The 21,250-nt window shown below is 40.0% G+C and overlaps 1 protein-coding gene across 1 annotated transcript in view; it reads right to left on the bottom strand.

Moving 5' to 3' along the window:
• The window catches only part of deltaCOP (coatomer subunit delta), a 55,440-nt gene extending 34,416 nt beyond the window's left edge, over positions 1–21,024 (bottom strand). The window contains exons 1-3 of the mRNA XM_076208444.1: positions 20,871–21,024; positions 7,731–7,994; positions 2,761–2,973 (exon numbers count right to left, since the gene is read on the bottom strand). Of these exons, the coding sequence (XP_076064559.1) occupies positions 2,761–2,973; positions 7,731–7,994; positions 20,871–20,873 (480 nt within the window). The 5' untranslated portion in view covers positions 20,874–21,024. The remainder of the gene's footprint in view (positions 1–2,760; positions 2,974–7,730; positions 7,995–20,870) is intronic.
• Positions 21,025–21,250: the final 226 nt, after the last annotated feature.

Genomic DNA, 21,250 nt, shown 5'->3' with positions numbered 1-21,250 from the left:
TCCTCTCATCATAACTTCTCATAGACGAAGGATCATTCCTTTCTCCTACCCATTGCCTGGGTCAGAAGCAATGCATCGAGACACAGCACATCCACAGCAGGGTTGCTTCACTTCCATGGCAACCTCTCCCCCTTTTCATTCCTTTGTGCGGAAAATGGAAGACTGAGATAAATCCCTTCTGGCTGCATCAAAATATCCATACACAGCCATTCTCCACTCATCCTTATTCCCTGCATTCTCCCTTCCTAGTTCAATAGATATTCCCCTCTTGCTCAATGCCCCTTTCACCTCATCCAGTCGTCTCCTCAAATTCACTCCATCCACCTCTGCCTTCTACACCTCTTTTGCTAATCTTTCTTCACTCATTCTTTTAATGTGTATAAACTACCCCAATAATCTTTCATCAGCCCTATCTGCCAGTCCCTTTCCACCCCTGCTCTCCTCCTCGCCTCATCAATTCTCACACTATCCAACCTTGTAACCTTCTCACACTTCATCTCAAAACACATTTAAACTTCCTTCTATCTCTTAAATTCCATGTCACCCCATACGGTGTCAGAGGCACAATCACCCCTTCATATAATCTTTTGCATCCATTCCCAGATTCCTATTTCTCAACCTAGTTTACCACTTCCATTCCTCCATTTCCTGCCACATGTGACCCCAAATACTAAAAACTGTCCCCTTCCTCTGGCTTCCCTTCTTTAAGATTTACCTCCATTTTGCTGCCATCCTCTCCCCTTGTACATTTCATCACTTTGCTTTTATGCAACATTTACAACTTTGTCCTTCACACAATCACTCCCTCATATAATCTTATATTTGCATCCATCCCAAGATATCTACTTCGTGACAATTTCCATTCCCCCTCCAAAATTTGCTTGCTTTCCTTACTCTAAAGTTTACCTCCACCTCCTCTCCTCAATGCTCTGCTACATGTGACACTAAATAAATATCAAAAGAAAAATATTCACTTCTTCATGCCCTTCCCCTTTAGGATTCAACTCCAATTCATTTATATCAACACCCTTTGAGAGAGAGAGAGAGAGAGAGAGAGAGAGAGAGAGAGAGAGAGAGGAGAGAGAGGAGAGAGGAGAGAGCGAAGAGGACACAGAGAGAGAGAGAGAGAGAGAGAGAGGAGAGAGAGAGGAGAGAGAGAGGAGAGAGAGAGGAGAGAGAGAAGAGAGAGAGAAGAGAGAAGAGAGGAGAGAAAATGGAGAGGAGAGAAGAGAGACAGGAGAGGAGAGGAAAGAGATAAGAGAGAGGAGAGGAGATAAAGAGAGAAGACAGAGAGAAGAGAGGGAAATGAGAGAGAAGTGGGAAAGAATAAAGTGAGAGAGAAAGAAGTAAGCGAAAGAAGTGAGAGAGAAGTGAGCGATAGAGGGGAGAGAGAGAGAAGTGAGAGTGACAAATGTGAGAGAAGTGAGAAGTGAAAGAAGTGAGAGAATGAGAGAAGTGTGAGAGAGGTGAGACAGAGAGGGGTGACACAGAGAAAAGTGAGAGAGGAGAGAGAGGAGAGAGAGGAGAGAGAGAGAGAGAGAGAGGTAGGGGGGCTGAAAGAGAGAGGAGAGGGAAAGAGAAAGAGAGAGGGGAGGGGGAGAGAAAATGAAAGGGGGGGAGGAAAAGAAAGGGGAAGGGAGAGAGAGGAGAATGTGAGTGAGGGAGAGGGGGAGAATGAGAGAGGGAAAGAGAGCAAGAGAGAGTGAGAGAGAGAGATAGAGAGAAGAGGGGAGAGACCTGCTGAAAATACACACTGGGTAAACCCTGACAAAAGCTGCAACCCTACTGTGGCTAGCAATGATCCTTGGCCTTCCCACAGATTTTTCTGGGATGAAACTGTGGACTGTTGTCTGTGTTGCATTAGTATGGGATTAAGCCTTCAGCTTACTGTAGTTGCATGGGAGTAGTTGCCTGATGTTAGATCTCGTTTCATGAAAAGTGACGGAAATGTGGTTGAAATTGTTTTAGAGAAATCTTGAGCCTAGCGACCAAGTGTCAACCATTTTGAACAGCAGCTCCGGATGAAGGTGAGGATACTGACAGATTTGGAAGGTGGGCAGCACAGCAATGATCGTCTTTGATGTCCCTCTTGCAGGATTAATGCTTACAAATACCTGGTGTTGATTCTCATAGTATACTGAATAGGTTTATGACATTTTTTGTTCCTATGTACCCCTTGGGGATCTTGACAGGTTCCCATATACTCCTAAATATTAAGGATAAAAAATTTATATATAGTAAGCCCTCTCATATCCAAACTGCCATCATCTGAATGGCTTAAGTGTTCTGCTACCTGCATAGTCTTCACCCTTCACCTGCAAAACGACTCAGGAGTACAGTAGTTATTTTACCTCAATTATACAAGTGCTTCTCAAATCCTGTGACCTAAATGGTTCCGATCTTGGAGGGATTACTATAATAGCAATACTAAATTATTATGAAATTTGTATGGTACATGTAGATTGCATAGGGAACATTGTATTGATTACATCAATAAATTGAGCTCATTGAAGTTATAAATCATCCTGATCTGACTGCACATTAAAACACTATGTAATGTATGGTAGTGATTATTTTCTCAAACCCCTATGTCCCATCTGACAAGTGCAGAGGTAAACCTGGAAGTACATTCAACCCCATCAGGGAACCCATGGTACATACATACATACATATATATACAAAGGCTTTTTTCCCCCTTACAAGGGGGGTAGCCAAAAAGAAACCCATGGTACAAAGTACAAATTTACATATTTTACTTACTTTCATCTTGGTCTTGGCTTCCCGTTCCTGGGTCTCTCTCACAGCTCTGTAAACTTTTTCCTCATGCGAGTCCATCTCTACAAATGTCCGGATCTGTGCAAGATTGACAGACTCTCTGTAGCCAAGTGCTACTATCTCATCAAATGCAAAGATGAGATTGAATGCATTCTCTTGAATCTCAGATTCTTCCATACTTCGACAATATTCTGGAATCTGTTTAGAGATAAAATAATTTTATGATGTCACTCTAGAACAGATATTCATGAGGTTACTTATACTTTAACTGTTGTTTAAAGTAATGATAAAGTAAGCTGTCCTACATGAAGTAGCACCTATCTTGGCTACTGTTAAGGATGTAAATTCACCTCACTCCCCCCCCCCCGATTGAGCTACGAGGCTGATTTTTTACTGGAAGTAATGCTCATCATTGAAGTCATTCTGTCCAAGTTTCATTAAAGTTTGTCAATAGATACTGTACTTAATAAAAATCTTGTTTTGCATAAAAAAAAAAAAATCAATATTCAAACTGTTACTAGTCCCTAACTATTTGGACTTATGTTTTAGCATTTTTTTTCTAAGAAAGTATTGGACATGATTATAATTATTAACTAACTAAACATGTGTAGGTTCAGTGGTTAGTTTTTGCTCTACTGATATATTTACCCCCAGAATCTTTTAATTATTTATAACATAAATCCTAAAAATTCCAATGTTCAACACATCATAAAGAAATACTATTCAAAATATAGAACAAAGTATCAGCTTTCAAAAAAAAAAAAAGACCAAAAATAGTCATAGTAGTACTTTGATGATATTACTTGAGAGAGAGAGAGAGAGAGAGAGAGAGAGAGAGAGAGAGAGAATGGACTTCCATGTTTACCTTGAGGTTTTTACATTAGTGAAATATGCAGATAAACTAGTTAATAATTCATTACTCAAGTAAATCAAGGCATTCAAAGTGTTTCCATAGGTACAGATTGGTAGCCATTTATTGGTAAAGGGCTAATAATATATCTCCTCTTCAGGCTTCCTCTATTATGGTACTTGTGTCTGATTTTCTTCCCTTCTGTGCTTCAGCCCTCTTCTGTTTTGATGGTCTGGGCATTTTTAACACTTATAAGTGTTTGTAGGCAGTAGGAAACCAAGTGGAAGCAAAGAAAACATAGTGCATAGTAAATATTAACACAGCTACATGGAACATGCATAGTTACCTAATTATAGTATACAGGAAAGGAGCAATGGTCATTAGGTCCTGTCTCCTATTCCCTATTTTTTTTTCTTTATCATACCTTGACTCAAATTCATGTACAGTTCCAACTTAATCTATATCCTTTATTTCTAATGATCATATTTAGATTTGAACTTGTGTATTGTTTGAGCTTGGGCCATATCACTTCCTAAGCTATTCCAAAATTTATGCATCTATTTGGAAAATTGTATTTCTTCACATCTTTTAGACATGTGGTCTTTCTTAATTTGCTACCGTGACCTCTTAATGCCCCTCACATCTTTAATCAGATATCTTCTGTCAATACAATATATCCCTTTATGGACCTACATACATATACCAAAGGCCTCTTCCCCCTACATGGGAGGGGGGGGGGGTAGCCTGAATACTGTAATTATATCACCTCTTTCTCTTTGATATTTCAGAGTTGGTAGACCCAGTGTTTTTAGTCTCTCTTCATATGGTTTATCTGCCAGGTTGGGTACCAGTTTGATTGCTGCCTTTTGTATTCTCTCAATCTTGCTTATATCCTTCACACTGTGTGGGGACCATACTACTGACACATAATCAAGTATTGGACAGATCAGTTTCAGTGAGTTTTTAATCATCACTTCATCCATATGGTGAAACACCACTATGATCTTCTGCAGTAATCCATATCACTTTTCCACAATACTGCAGATATATCTGTCAGGTGACAGGTTGTCTTTTATCAACACTTCCAAATATTTCTCCTCTTTTGCTTTGGTAATGGGTTCACTTCCCAAGGAATAGTTTAAGGGTGGTCTTTTGCCATTGTTGCCCATTTCCAGTACTTTACATTTTTTTTTGTACTGAACTTCATTTTCTTGACTCCTTGCAAAAATAGTGTCTAGATCTTTTTGCAATAGTCTCCAGTCCTCCTCATTTTTCACTCATGATTTTTATGTCATCTGCAAACATGTTGGCACAGCTTGTTGTTCCTTCCATCATGTCATTGACATAGACAAGAAACATTATTGGCACAAGCACTGAACCTTGAGGAACTCTGCTAGTTATTGCTCTCCATCTTGAAAGCTTATCCTTTACTACTCTCCTTATGTATCTTTCCCGGTGTCCCTATTCACACTGTGACAGGAAGTTATACACTCTCCCTCACACACACACACACCACAGAGTTGGTCTCAAAAAAAAAAAAAAAAAAAAAAAAAAAAAAAAAAAAAAAAAAAAAAAAAAAAAAAAAAAAAAAAAAAAAAAAAAAAAAAAAAAAAAGACATCTTCAAAAATACCTATGGCACCAGGGAGATCTTTTCTGAGAGAGAGAGAGAGAGAGAGAGAGAGAGAGAGAGAGAGAGAGAGAGAGAGAGAGAGAGGAAAAGAGAGAGAAGAGAAATATCAACCGTATTTAATTTATTTTTTGAGAATGGCATTCCATAACTGGATTATTCCTTGATCAAAATTAAGCTGTGTATATCTACTGTATCCATACTAATTTTTAAAATGGTAAGTTAAAAAATAGTTGAGATATAATGAAAATACCAATTTTTATTTTTTATTTTTTAAGCACTGATTTATTTCATATCTCCAAAAATAATCTTCATATTTTAATTAAATTTTGGGATTTTATACTAAAGGTACAAAGGAATATACACACCAAAAATCATGAAGATAGGGAAAAAATGAATGTCACCCACTAGATAACTGACGGTGCCTCCCATTAAAATATTTCAATCCTTAAAGAATACCTTCAGTTGATCCTTACATTTGTCAACTACATCCTTCTCAAAGTTCTTTTCCTCTTCTCTTTATATTCTTGTATATACATTTCTGACTCTATTTTATTAATCTTTTGTCTTTTTAGTCCTTTTTGCCAACTGTTTTTTTTTTTTTTTGCCAACTCGTTTTTGTTTTTGTTTTTTTTTGCCAATGCATATCTTTTGATTTTTTCCCTCTCTTACCTACTGATCTTTGGTAAAATTGGTACATACTTTTCCACTTCCATGTTATGAATTTTCAAATTTCTATAGGTTCATTAAACTCCTTCCAATCTACTTTTTCAGAGTGTCTCAGTTTAAAAAAAGTTCTTCTTGTCTGTATATTTCCTTCTTAATTCTGTCTTCCTCATTTCCTGTAGAGTTTAAGGATCACATGGTTCCTCTTACCCAATGGGCACTGGTAATTCAGTGATTCAATCACCCCAGGTTTGTTAAATCAAATCCACTCTTGCAGGTTTATTTACACCTCAGTGCTTGACAAAGGTACCGTCTCCCTAGGGTGAGACAGACAATACTTTTGTTCAATCTGGAAAGACCCGTATAAGTGGCATGATTTCGCACCAAAAATTCTGTCTGCCTACAGCAAGTGGGGAAAGGGTGGAACTTATCAGCGAGCCAAGAATTAATGTGAGGCCTTGTATTGTTGGTGAGGAGGGAAGTTGTGTACCGCAACCCCTCTTTCCAGGGTCCCCTCTTGAACCTGACATCTTCTGAGCCACTGTGTTACCAATATGCGCAATACTAAGTATCTAAGTGCAGAAACCATAGCACAGATAGTTGCCCTCAAGAAATCTGGTTGGCAAATGAAGGAAATTGCTGAACAGGTTGACATGTATTCTTGTACCATCTGCCATTGGGTTGCCAGATTTATCTGCGAAGGAGGCAGACTTCTACTGTTGCAAAGAAGTCTGGGAGAATTAAAAAGACTGGTGATTAGGCTAAAACTATTGTGAAATGTGAACTGGACAGCCAGACAAGAAAAAAATAAAAAAATAAATAAACATAACTGTTCAGAGTGTTCAGTGAGAACCATCAACTGCCTTATTGTCAACTTGGGGTACACAAGCCACTGCCCAGTAAAGATGCCTCTTCTTACCCTTATGCAGAGGCAATTTCCTTCATCTGCCAGGCAGATTTCTTGAGGGCAACTATCTGGGTTATGGTTTCTCCACTCAGATCCTTAGTATTGCTCATTTTGATAACACAGGGTGGCTCAGATGTCAAGGCTAGGTTTGACCAGGGGCCCTGGATGGAGGGGTCATGGCATACCACCTTCCTCCTCACCAACAAGACAATCACTGACATTATTAATTCTTGGCTCACTGATAAGCTCCACCCTTTACCCACTCGCTGTAGGCAGACAGAATTTTTGGCACAAAATTATGTCACTTCTTTGGGTCTTTCCAGGTTTGACAAAAGTACTTTCTGCCTCACCCTGAACGGACAGTACTTTTGTTGAACACTGTATGTAGTGTTAATTCTTTCACCTACTATGTCACTATATCATTCATTACTATGTTCAGCACAGTAAAATGTCACTCCAGGATTCTTCACTTCCCTTTGTCATCCACTTTTCCCATATTACCTCTTTATAACTGAAGTTGCCCATAACAGTTATAGTTCAACTTTTCTCAATAAAACTTTTCAATTGCTCAGCTGTGTTATTCACAAGTCTCTGTACACTATTTCATTTCATGATCTTTTTCCATCCTCTTTGCTTTTAATTCAAATAATCATTACCTTGGCCACTCCTACTAATTCCACCTTAATGCTTCTTTTCATTGCTACCATGACACCTCCAATTTTTCCTTACTTGTCCCTTCTCCAAAAGTCAAATTTTTCCTCACCCACCTGAACATCAACACTTTGAGCTTGGTTTCAGTAAAGCAGTTGATACCTGGTTCTCTCTCCTTTAGGTAGTCATTTATTTCTAATTCTGCCAATGTCAATCTGTCTATACCAATGCTAAATTTGATCTGAAAACTTACCACACGAGAAAACAACCTTAGAGTTTCTAGGTCCTCAAGGATATTGGAAGCTTTAGTTGTGATAAGCAGCATGTAGACCTTGTCTAAGGGCTGGTAGACATAGCGTACTGACTCTGTTTCAACAAACGTGTGTTGCCGTCCCCCTGTTAATAACTTTGGGAAGGCAGCGAGAAGGCCTTCAATACGGGACTTGATCATTTCTACAAACTGGCGAGAGACAAGAGCCTTCCCGCTCCGTGTGCAAACAGCAGCTGCCAACAGCACCTAGAGAGAAAAAATAAATAAATAAATAAAATGAATAAATGTATGAATACAAAAATATATAGAAAAATACATATTTACATTTATCTTCTTTCCCCATATAAGGAAAGTAGCCAGACCATCCATGTCCCCCATCCATTGCCTAGGTCTGAAGGAATGCATCAAGAGACAGCACATCCACAGCAGAGGCCACATCACTTCATTTACTTGTTGGCTTCACCCCCCATGCAAAAAACAGAGAAGACCATGAGAAATCCCTTTGGGCTCCATCAATTTATGATCTACTTACAACAATTCTTGCCTTCTTTCCCTGCTCAACAAACATTACCCTTTTACTCAAAGCCCCCTCAAAGTACCGGAAATGGTAAACAGATCAAAAAGACCATCTTTGAACTAGTCCTTGAGAAATTAATACAAAGGCAAAAGAGGAGAAAGATTTGGGAATGTTGATAAAAGACAACCTGTCACCAGACAGACATATTAGTAAGATTGTGGGAGAGATGTATGTCTTGCTGCAGAACATTTACCATTCCAGTATGGTGATGCCTATATAAACATCATGAGGAACAAGTGGATACACGAGGCTGTCAGTGTTGGTGTCTTAATCATATATTTTTTCTGTAGTTGTACACGAGTTATCCCTAGATTCTGTGAACTGGTTTGATCACATTTTCTGTGTTTATTATTACTCAAAGTAAAAGATAATGAGTAATACAGCAGTGACTTTATGATTTATAATACAATTAGCGTGATGCATTGTGCATATAGCAGCCGATGATGCACACAAGAATTTGACTCGTACTGAACTGGTTAAGGTGCTTTTCACTATGTGGATGAAGAGATGATGACAAAACTCGCAGAAACCCTAGTCCATTAAAGACTGGAATACAGGTACTCCTTGTTTAACGACCTACTCGGTTAACGACAACTCGGAGTAACGACGGGCTTTATGACGTCGTTTAACGTAAATCTCCTGAAGTTACAACGTCATGTACGATAATTAAGTTGGCCGAGGCAAATTTGTATGATGTTATAAATGAACTTGTATGGTGGATATTAGCTGTGAGGTAAAGTGTTCTGAAGCTTAGGTCTACATTACCATCCTGCAAGCTGCAAAAACTACCTGGGGTACAGTGTATACCGGTAGTGGTAAATTTTTTGTTTCGACCATGGCAATATAACAATAAAAAATTAATTATTAATTTTGTAAATTATAATGTATCAACGTAATATGCAATTTTGTGAGTGGAAATGAAAAAAAAAAATGCTAAAATAGATTTCGTAAGTAACGAAGTCATGTCGGACGAATGGTACACCATGTTTGTTATGATAGATGCCGATGTCGAAGAAATGAAAGGATGATAAATTAATTCGTCTAACCTAAACTAAACTAACCTAACCTGTGTTTAATAAATCATTACCTGCAAAGTAAATGTCATCCGGCTCGTTTTCGTTGTCGTCGTCGTAAGAGACGTTGGCAGACGACAAGATGACGTCCCGAGTCTATGCTACCGACTTCATTCATTAGCATATTTTCTTGTAGCAAGGTATTTTTTACTTTCATTTCTGCCCACAAAATTGCATATTTCGTTGATACATTTTAATTGACAAAATTAATATTTAATTTTCTATTGCTATATTGCGCCCATGGTCGAAACAAAAAAAATACCCCGGTATTCAATATGGAATGTCAGCATACGCGGATTTGGTCATATACGGTAATTTTAGGAACCTAACCACCGTAAATAAACAGTAAATAAAGCTTTAATGTACTGTATAAAAGAGGGAAAATACACGAAAATAAAGATACATGTATTGCTGGACATTGTACATACAGTACATGTACATATGTATACACTTTTGCTTAACAACCCATTCGGTTAACGACGGCGCGCTGGTCCCAATTGTCATCGTTAAACGAGGAGTACCTGTATGTGTCAGTGGTATGGTCCCCAGAGGATACAAAGGACGGCAACCAAACTGGTCCCCAATCTGGCAGATTAGTCGCATGAGGAGACTAAAATCATTAAATCTACCAACATTGAAAGATAGAATAGAATGAGATGACTTGATTACATTATTTAGGTTGCTAATGGGAGTAAACTTCAGTGACAAGAGATTTGGTTAGGGATGGAAGGTCTTTACAAGGTCATGAGAACAAGTTAAAATACATACATATATATACCAAGACTTTTTCCCCCTTACCAGGGAGATAGCCAAAAAGGACAAGGCATAAAATCATTCCCACCCATTCTATCCCCAAAAACACTCCACACCCCTCCAATCTTAGCACCTCCTAGATGACGGGTCATCCCTGCACCCTGTCCACTGCCCTGGGTCAGAAGCAGTGTCACAAGACACAGCACATCCACAGCAAGGCCGCTTCATTAAATCGGCGACCCCCACCCCCCTCTCCGTCCCCCCATATAAAGGAGAGGACGGGGAGAAATCCCTTCGGGCTGCGTCAAAATTTTTGCTCACACACACTATCTCACCCCCCATTCCACCTCATGCATCACAACATTTTCCATATACAACCATTCTCCATTCACCCCTCTCTTCTGTCCTCTCCCATCCTTCCTCAACAGACATTCCCCTCTTCCCCAAAGCCCCCTTCACCCCATCCATCCATCTCATCCTAGGACGTCCCCTCATGTTCACTCCCTCCACATCTGCCTTCCATACCTCCTTTACTAGTCTTTCTTCACTCATTTTTTCCATGTGTCCAAACCATCCTAATACTCTTTCATCAGCCCTATCTCCCAGCTCCCTTTCCATCCTCCTCACCTCATTTCTCACTCTATCTAGCCTAGTAACCCCCATCATACTTCTCAGACACTTCATCTCAAACACATTCAAGTTCCTTCTCTCTTCCTCTCTTATGTTCCATGTTTCTGCTCCATACAGTGCTGTTGGCACAATCACTCCTTTATACAGTCTCCTCTTAGCATCCATTCCCAAATTTCTATTCCTCATTCCACTTTTTAATCCACCAGGGCATTTACTCGCTTCTCTCAATCTACATTCTACCTCCTCCTTCACTCCACCTTTTCCTGCCACATTTGCACCCAAATATCTAAAACTATCCACTTCCTCCAGTTGCTCTCCCCTAATGCTCACTTCCAGATTACTGCCACTTTCACCCCTTGTACATCTCATCACCTTACTTTTACCCACATTTATCTTCAGCTTTCTTCTATCACACACTCTCCCAAACTGTCACCAACTTCCTCAATCCCTCCTCCGATCCTGCCACAAGCGCAGTGTCGTCCGCAAACAACAGCTGGCTCACCTCCCACTTTTCTCCATTTTCCTTAGCCATCTCCAATCCCTGACCCACTACCCTTGTATTTACCTCTCGCACTACCCCATCTATGTATAAGTTGAACAGCCAGGGTGACATAACACATCCCTGACGAAGTCCCACCTAAACCTCGAACCACTCACTTTCCCCATTTCTAATCCTGACACAAGCTCTACTACTCTCATAAAAACTCTTGACAGCTCCCAAAAGCTTTCCTCCTATCCCGTATATCCGCATAACCTCCCACAATGCCTTTCTGTCTACCCTGTCGTAAGCCTTTTCCAGATCCATAAAGGCCCAAAAAACATCCTTCCCCTTTCCTATAGCTTTCTCACATATCTGTCTTACCACAAAGATCTGATCTACACAACCTCTACCTGTCCTAAATCCACACTGTTCCTCACCAATTACTCCCTCTGTTCCTCTCCTAATCCTCTCAATCAAGATCCTCCCATAAGCCTTCCCAACTACACTTAGCAAGATAATCCCTCTGAAACTACTACATTCACACTTGTCCCCCTTTCCCTTGTAAAGTGGAACTATACAAGCACTCCTCCAGTCCTCTGGCACTCTACCTTCTCTCCAGCAAACATTAAATAACCTCACCAACCAGTCCACCATCACTATACCTCCTTTTTTAAGACATTCTGCATGGCATCCATCCAGACCAGGTGCCTTACCTGCTTTCATCATCTTAACTGCTGCCTTCACTTCATCCTTCCTTATTTCTCCTCCATTTTCCTCACTCATCACTCTCATTTTCTTAGCATTTCCCACTGCAGCTATCTTTCCCTCCCTATCCTCCTTCACATTAAGCAACTCCCTAAAATATTCTGCCCATCTTCCCCTTACTGCCTTCTCCATTATCATCTCTCCATCTGCACCTTTTACCTTTTCTTCTCTAGTTGATTCGCCTCCTCTTCCTCTCTTAATTTCTTTCCAAAACATCTTTTTATTACTTTCAAAATTTTCTGTCATACTCTTACCCCATTTTACATCTGCTCTCCTCTTTGCCTCCTTTACCTTTTTCTTTACTTCTCTTTTCTTTTCTTTGTACGTCTCATATGACTCCCTCGTCCTATTTTGCAACCAATCTGTGTAAGCTCGCTTCTTCTCTTCTACAACCTTCTTCATTTCCTCATCCCACCATTCACTACCCTTCCTTCTATTTCCTCCTGACCTTCTTGTTCCACACACCATCTTTGCACACTTTGTGACTCCCTCCTTGAACCATCCCCATTCCTCCTCCACAGCTACCTCCACTCTATCCTTCACTCCCTCCCACTCCTCCTTCAGCTTCCTCTTGTACTCCTTCTCCTTTTCCTCCTTGTTTAAAGAGTTCACTCTGAGCACCTCCCTACCTTTTGTCCCTTTCCTCTTTCTCCATCTGTCAACCACTCTCAACTTACCTTCCACCAGAAAAATCTGATATTCCCCCACCCTCTCCCCTTAGCACATGTGCATCCCTAACTCTTCCTATCATAATCCTATTTACCACTACATAGTCCATTAAAGCTCTATCTACCACCTTTCCCCCCACCACCCTCTCCCATGTGTACTTATGCTTGACTTTCTTCCGAAACACTGTATTTGCTATCATCAACTCTCTAGACACATTTCCACCATCAACTCTCCACTACGATTCTTTCCTGGAACTCCACATTTCCCAACCACTCCATCAATTGGACCATTTCCTACCCTAGCATTAAGGTCTCCCAGTACTATTACATTTACACTTCTCCCTAAACCCTCTATGCACTCATTTAAATCTATCCAAAAGGCCTCCCTTTCTTCTACATTCTTCTCACTGCCAGGCCTATATGCACTTACAAAAACCCACATCTCCTTTCCCAGTTTCACCTTCATCCACATTATCCTTGAGGAAACCTCCTTCCACTCCACTACACGTTTACCTATCTCTTCACTTACTAGTATAGCCACCCCTTCCCTCCCTCGCCCTCTCTTCACTCCTGATAACCTCCCACTTACACTCCCAAACTTACAATCGCCCTTCCCTTTCAGCTTAGTTTCACTCAAAGCTAACACATCCATCTTTCTTCTCACAAACATACTACCTATCTCTTCCCTTTTACTCTCATCTGTACCACATCCATGCACATTAAAAGACCCAAACCTTAGGGTGCTCGTCCGAGGCCTTCCAGCCCCTCTTATGCCTCTGCCTTTACTTTTAGGAATTTCCCCTGTGGGACTACAAGGAGAAGGATGCCTAGTCCCAATCCCCGTACCTTTATTCTTGCCTCTTACGATCCAAGTGGGAATACTTGGTGGCAGTATTCTTTTCCCCCACCACAGTAGGTTAAAGGATGATACAACCCAACCTCAAACCATACATCAATTTAAATCTAAATGTGATGACTGGGGAATAAGGAGGTCCAGGCCAAGATGGAGCCTTCCATGAATCTAAAGCTAGGTATAACTGGAAAATAAGAAACAAGACCTCTACTTTCCTACATACAATTAGGTAAGTAAATAAATGTGCACACACATACAACTGGAGTCAATAGTAGGAAATGATGTTTAACACAATAAAAAGCAACTTTAGAAATGGACACTATCACAAAAGGCCATCTCAGATATAAAATGGGCAACAAATTAATCAGTAAAGCCAATCTACCAAAAGAAAGAGGGGTTGTAGTCAGACTGCCTGTCTCTGGTGAAGCACATCAACAAAATTGCTGGAGAAACCTATTAATTGTTTAAGTCCATAAAATATACATTTCACTACATGAATGAAGATACAATGAAAGAGAATACAGTAAACCTAATCAGAACCAGACTCATTTAAGTAATGGTGGTGTGGCATCCACATACTGTATAATATAAAGGATTTACTATAATCATGAAAAAATTCAAAGAACAACAACCAAAATGGTCCCCACCCTAGCAGACAAACTATATAATGGAGAAAGAAAAGAAAAGAAGAAGAAAAATAAATAAATAAAAAATTATAATAATAATAATTATGATACATATACCAAGGCTTTTTCTCCCCTTACAAGAGGTAGCCACAAAAACAAAGGCATAAAATCCACTCCCACCCATTCCATCCCCACATACTCCACTCCCATTCACCACCCTCCCTCCCTCTCTCTTATCTTGGCTTGGCTTCTCCTGGATGATGGATCATCCCTGCATCTTGCTCACTGGGTCAGAAGCAGTGTCGCAAGACAATGCACATCCATAGCAAGGCTGCTTCATTAAATCGGTGATCCACCCTCTCTATCTGCTCATATAGAAAAAGAGAAGATGGGGAGAAATCCCATTGGCCTGCATCAAATTATTTTTTCAATTATACTCTCTCACCCCCATCCCCCACCCACTCCCTTTCATGCATCACAGCATCATCCATATACAACCATTCTCCATTCACCCCTATCTTCTGTCTTCTCCCATCCTTCCTAAACAGACATTCCCCTCTTTCCCAATGCTCCTTTTACCCCATCCATCCATCTCATCCTTGGTTGTCCCCTCTTGTTCAATCCTACCATTGCCTTTCACACTTCTTTTACTAATCTTTCTTCACTCATTCTTTGCACATGTTCAAACCATCCCAATACTTGTTCATCAACCCAACTCCCTTTCCACCCTTGTTCTCTTCCTCATCTCCTCATTTCTCACTCTATCCAGCCTAGTAACCCCTATCATACTTCTCAGGCACCTAATCTTATTGAGGTTAATGAAAGTGGCCTTCAACTACATGAATGAAGAAATGGTAAAGAAAATAGGGGTTGCACTGATAAGACCTAAGTTGAAAAAAAGGGCACCTACACACTCAAATTTGACATGCAAACAAATATTGGATTAATTACATCTATCAACATTGGAACAGAGAAGAGAAAGAGGTGCTCTGTTGACCATTTACAGGATTATGAAAGGATGGAAGTTCTTGATAGAGATGACTTATTAAAATGGGAGAAAAGAGAAACAAGAGGACACAAGAAGCTAAAGAAGGACAGTTACAGAAGAGATTTGAAAAAGAATAGCTTCCCATAGAGTGATTGATGTCTGGAACAAACTAAACAGGGAAACATTGAGGGCCAAAACTATACAAGATTTTAACCCCTTCCATACGGTGCCGCACACGTAGGCGTCATGGACTTAGATCTCGGTGGCAGCAGCCAATGCCAGCCGTACGACGTGTCGTAATAATACTCGCATCATAAAATATAGTCACCGCTTATATCGATCGTTCTCTCTTCACCCGTGAATTTTGATAACCATAGAAAATGCGATTACAAAAGAATTAGAAAGAATGTCATTATGGAGGGGCGACTACAATAAATATAATCAAGACGCCGATATGGCAGCCTCGCGAATACACTCGCTCCCCATGACGCCTACTTGTGCGGCACCGTATGGAAGGGGTTAAGAATAAACTGGATATGGAGAGATACGAAAACAGGTCACTATGACCATAGCTCTTGTCCTGCAAAATACAAACTCCTCCCCTCTTATGTTCCATGTTTCTACCCCATACAGTGCTGTCGGTACAATCACTCCTTCATACAATTTCCTCTTAGCATCCATTCCCAAATGTCTATTTCTCATTACACTTTTTAATTCCCCAAGGCATTTACTTGCTTCTCTCAATCTACATTCTACCTCCACCTCCACTCCTCCCTTTCCTGCCACATTCACACCCAAGTATCTAAAACTACTCACTTCCTCCAGTCTCTCTCCCTTACTACTCACTTCCAGTATGCTGCCACTTTCTCTCCTTGTACATATTATCACCTTACTTTTACCCACATTTATTTTCAGCTTCTTTTGCATACTTTCCCAAACTCTGTCACTAACTTCCTCAATACCTCCTCTGACCCTGCCACAGGATCAGTGTCATCAGCAAACAACTAGCTTATCTCCCACTTTTCTACATTTCCTTTAATCATCTCCAATCCCCAACCCATTACCCTTGTATTTACATCTTGCACCACTCCATCCTTGTACAAATTGAACAGCCAAGGTGACATAACACATCCCTGACAAAGTCCCACCTTCACCTCAAACCACTCTCTCTCTCACCTAAACTTACACTCTCTGGAAAGACGCGCAGTGCGGGGTGATCTAATAGAAGTGTTCAAGTGGATCAAAGGCTATAACAAGGGTGATGCAAACAAGGTCATCATAATAAAACAACAGGGCAGGACTCGCAGTAATGGGTATAAACTGGACAAATTTAGATCTAAGAAGGAAATAGGCAAGAATTGGTTTACTAATAGGGTGGTCGATGAAAGGAATAAACTTAGTAACCATGTAGTAAGCGCTGAAACTATCAGTTGTTTTAAAAAACAATTAGACAACTTTATGGATGGGGATGACAGGTGGTGATGGATACGGAGCTGCCTAGTGTAGGCCTTATGGTCTTTTGCAGTCTCCTTTATTTCTTATGTTCTGATTCTAACACAAGTTCTACTACTCTCGTAAAAACTCAAGTACTCTTAATAGTTTTCCTCCTATCCTATATATCTGCAATACCTCCCACGGTGCCTTCCTGTGTAGTCATAAACCTTTTCCAAATTCATAAAGCCCCCAAAATCATCTTTGTCTTTTCCTAAAGTTTTCTCACATATTCTTCTTACCACAAAAATCTGATCCACACAACCCCTACCTGTCCTAAACCCATACTGTTCCTCACAAATTACTCCCTCTGTTCCTCTCCTAATCCTCTCAATCAAAACCTTCTCATAAGCCTTCTCAACTACACTCAACAAAAAGACCCCTCTGAAACTACTACACTCACACTTGTCCCCATTTCCCTTGTAGTGGAACTATACAAACACTCCTTCAGTCCTCCAATACTCTACTCTCTCTTAAACAAACTTTAAATAACCTCACCAGCCAGTCCACCATCAATGTACCTCCTTTTTTTAGACATTCTGCATGACACCCATCTAACCCAGGTGCCTTACCTGCTCTCATCATCTTAACAACTGCCTTCACCTCATCTTTCCTTATTTCTCCTTTATTTTCCTCATTCATCACCATTTTCTTAGCGCTACCCACTGTAACTACCTTCCCCTCTTTATCCTCCTTCACATTTAGCATGGAGAAAAGTGGGAGGTGAGCCAGCTGTTGTTTGCTGACGACACTGCACTTGTAGCAGGATCAGAGGAGGGATTGAGGAAGTTAGTGACAGAGTTTGAGAAGGTGTGTGAAAGAAGGAAGCTGAAGATAAATGTGGGCAAAAGTAAGGTGATGTAGGCTGGAAGTGAGCATTAAGGGTGAGAAACTGGAGGAAGTGGATAGTTTCAGATACTTGGGTGCGAATGTGACAGGAAAGGGAGGAGTGGGGGTGGAGGTAGAATGTAGATTAAGAGAAGCGAGTAAATGCCTTGGTGAATTAAAGTGTAATGAGAAATAGACATCTGGGAATGGATGCTAAGAGGAGGTTATATGAAGGAATGATTGTGCCAACAGCAATGTATGGGGCAGAAACATGGAACATGAGAGAGGAAGAGAGAAGGAGTTTGAATGTGTTTGAGATGAAATGTCTGAGAAGTATGATAGGGGTTACTAGGCTGGATAGAGTGAGAAATGAGGTGGTGAGGAGGAGAATAGGAGTGGAAAGGGAGTTGGGAGATAGGGTTGATGAAAGAGTATTAGGATGGTTTGGACACATGGAAAGAATGAGTGAAGAAAGATTAGTACAAGAAGTGTGGAAGGCGGAGGTGGAAGGAGTGAATATGAGGGGGCGTCCTAGGATGAGATGGATGGATGGGGTGAAAGGGGCTCTACAAAAGTGAGGAATGTCTGTAGAGGAAGGACAGGAGAGGACAGAAGATGGGGGTGAATGGAGAAGGGTTGTGTATAGATGAGGCTGTGATGCATGAGGGGGAGTGGGTGGGGGATGGGGGGTGAGGAAGTATGTATGAGAAATTTTTTTGACACAGCCCGAAGGGATTTCTCCCCGTCTTCTCCTTTCCTGCATGAGGGGATGGAGAGGGGGTTCGCCGAATTTATGAAGCGGCCTAGCTGTGGATGTGCTGTGTCTTGCGACACTGCTTCTGACCCAGGGCATTGGACAGGATGCAGGGATGACCCGTCATCCAGGAGGTGCTAAGATAGGAGGGAGGGAGGAGGGTGGAGGGGAGTGGAATATATGGGAAATGAAATGGGTGGGAGTATTTTCTATGCCTTTTTCTTTTTGGCTACCCTCCGTGTAAGGGGGAAAAAGCCTTTGGTATATGTATGTATGTACATTTAGCAACTCCCTGAAAAACTCTGCCCATCTTCCTCTTATTGCCGTCTCTTCCATTATCATCTCTCCATCTAAGCTATTTTCCTTTTCCTCTCTCCTTGATTTGCCTCCTCTTCCTCTCTTAATATCTCTCCAAAACATCTTATTACTTTCAATTTTTTTTTATCATACTCTTACTCCATTTCACATTTGCTCTCCTCTTTGCCTTTATCTTATGCGTTACTTCTCTTTTCTTTTCTTTGTACCTCTCATGATAATAATAATAAGAAAATAAATGGCCTACCAATTTTGGAAGATTGAAAGAGCCGACATGACTGTGTATATACAACTCATATACATGATGATGATGACATGGTATATCAAAAACCCCCTTGCAGGAGGTTAGAACTAGGACAGTACTCCTTAAAGAGGACTCTGTAGCATAGAATTTAATGAATAATCCCCTTGGTTCAACTTTACTGGTGGAAAGGTTCAAACTGCAGTCATCTCAAACTTTGCCACAAGTAACAACACCCTAAATCACTTAGCCAGCAAGCTTCCACATATAAACACGAGATTTATAGATTACTGAGGAATATAAGAGCAGTATTTCATCACATGGATAAGGATATGATGAAAAAATAAGTCTGATTTAACCCTGGCTGGAATATAGTTGAGCAATGTAGAAACCACACCTAAAGAAAGATAGCAGAGGATCAGAGAATAAAACAGTAGCAACCAAGATAATTTTAAATATAAATAATAAGACTGTTCTATTCCAGTATCACACAAACACATTTTTTACTTTTTTTTTCATTTCAAAGATCTATTCTTGGTGAATTTTTAGAAGTGTACACCTATATGATATAGTAATAGAAAATTAATAATTTTGTAAATTATAATAGATTAACAAGTTTTTCTTGGCAGAAATTGATAACAAAAAAGTTTTTAAAACTGATATACTAACGAATGAAATCGTGGCAGGTGAATGATACACCATGTTTGTTTTGATAGATGCTGAGGTCAAAAAAATGAAAGGATAATAGATTAGTCTATTCTAACCTAACCTATATTTAGTTATGGAGTACCTATAATTCTAAAGATCAACCGGGTTGTCGTTGTCATCATGGATACCGACAGCCTGATTAAGTACTCGATCGGACTACTGGGAATAGAGTTGTTGCATAGCTTGAAGGAAGCCCTATTGTCTTTGTAACAGCACTTACATCACCTGGAGTTGAATAAGACCCGGTGCACAACATGAAAGCCATCGTCTAATTGACATTGACTGGCCTGGACAGACGACAACATGGCGTCTCAATCCTATGCTCGCAGCTTCGTTCGGTAATATATTTGCTTTTAGAAAGGTCTTTTTGTTATTGATTTTCACCAAGAAAAACATATATTATGTTGATGTATTATGATGATGGTGATACGGTTTAACGTCACAAACTCCCCCCTATTGGAAGGCTAGGACAGTGCCCCTCACAGAGGACTGTAGTATGGAATTTAAAGTACCGTCCCTTTGGTTCAACTGCACTAGTGACAAGGTTTGAGCCACCATTCCCTTGACATTCGCCATACCCCTCTGCCAGAGAGCGATGCATTATAATTTACAAAATTAATCATTTTTTAATGCTATATCACGTAGGTGTACACTTAAAAAAATTACCCTATTCTCTTTATGGAATGGTTACGTTTGCTTAGGTTAGGTTACACAACAGTAATATTATAATAACACAGTAAGTTTCACATTAAATATCCATGATTGAGTGATTCTTGAAACACTTTACCAAAAAGGCATACAAGGAAAGCTTGAGAAAACAAGGACTTGACATATTCAAAAAGTGGAAAGAAGCAATGTAATACTCATACTGATATTCAGATCAGGCAAAAGTATGGGAAAACAGGACAGAGTTGAGAGTACCTGCAAGAATGGGTTGAAAGATCAACAAGAGGTCACACCATAAATGTTTAAAAAACAAGATGGCTTAGAAGATATGAATATAAAAAAATGTTAAGTAACATATCTTCCCACACAGATGCAATGATCTGTGGAAGTTGGATGAAAATATGATCTAGGCCAACAACATAAAAAAATAAGGCAAATTTTGAAATATGGAAGCAGAGAGGGGACCCCAACTTCCAGCTCCAATCCCGTACACAACTACGTAAATATATTACAAAATAAATAAGTTGGGGCCTCACGAGTATAATTCCTTTCCTGTGCATTACAATTAGATAAATATAGTCTAAAAGATTGTGACATGCAGATGCCTGACCCGTGATTAAACTCCGCCTCCTTTAATTCCATATACGTCAGTTTTGTTTAGAGGTTGAAATTGGAAATGTAATGGAGTACAATTGTAACTATTACCATTTTCACGTGTGTCCTGCCTTCAAAACATTAATAGTTCAAAATTCTCTTCTGACATAAGCCTCACTCATCAGATGACGTGCTACCACTATATCCACAGACGAGGAACACTCCGAATTATAACAACAAGCTGACGTGTCGGATCACTGCCCTTATAAAATATAGAAGGTAATGAGAACAGCCCCTGTCGTATACAAATATGAGTTTTTAAAATAACCTTTGTTTTTATGACAATTACTGATATTCTCTCACAACAAAAATATTGTTTACATAGGAGGGTAGCCCAAGTTCATATCTATTTGGAGTACTCCGATTAAACTTCAACTTGTCATTTATCCTTTCGATGTCAAAATAGTTTGAATTAAACAATCATGCTACAC

The sequence above is a fragment of the Oratosquilla oratoria genome, chromosome 25 (assembly GCF_046742065.1).
Source record: "Oratosquilla oratoria isolate Oo_2021 chromosome 25, ASM4674206v1, whole genome shotgun sequence".
Classification (NCBI taxonomy): domain Eukaryota; kingdom Metazoa; phylum Arthropoda; class Malacostraca; order Stomatopoda; family Squillidae; genus Oratosquilla; species Oratosquilla oratoria.
This window is presented reverse-complemented; position numbering and strand designations above follow the sequence as displayed.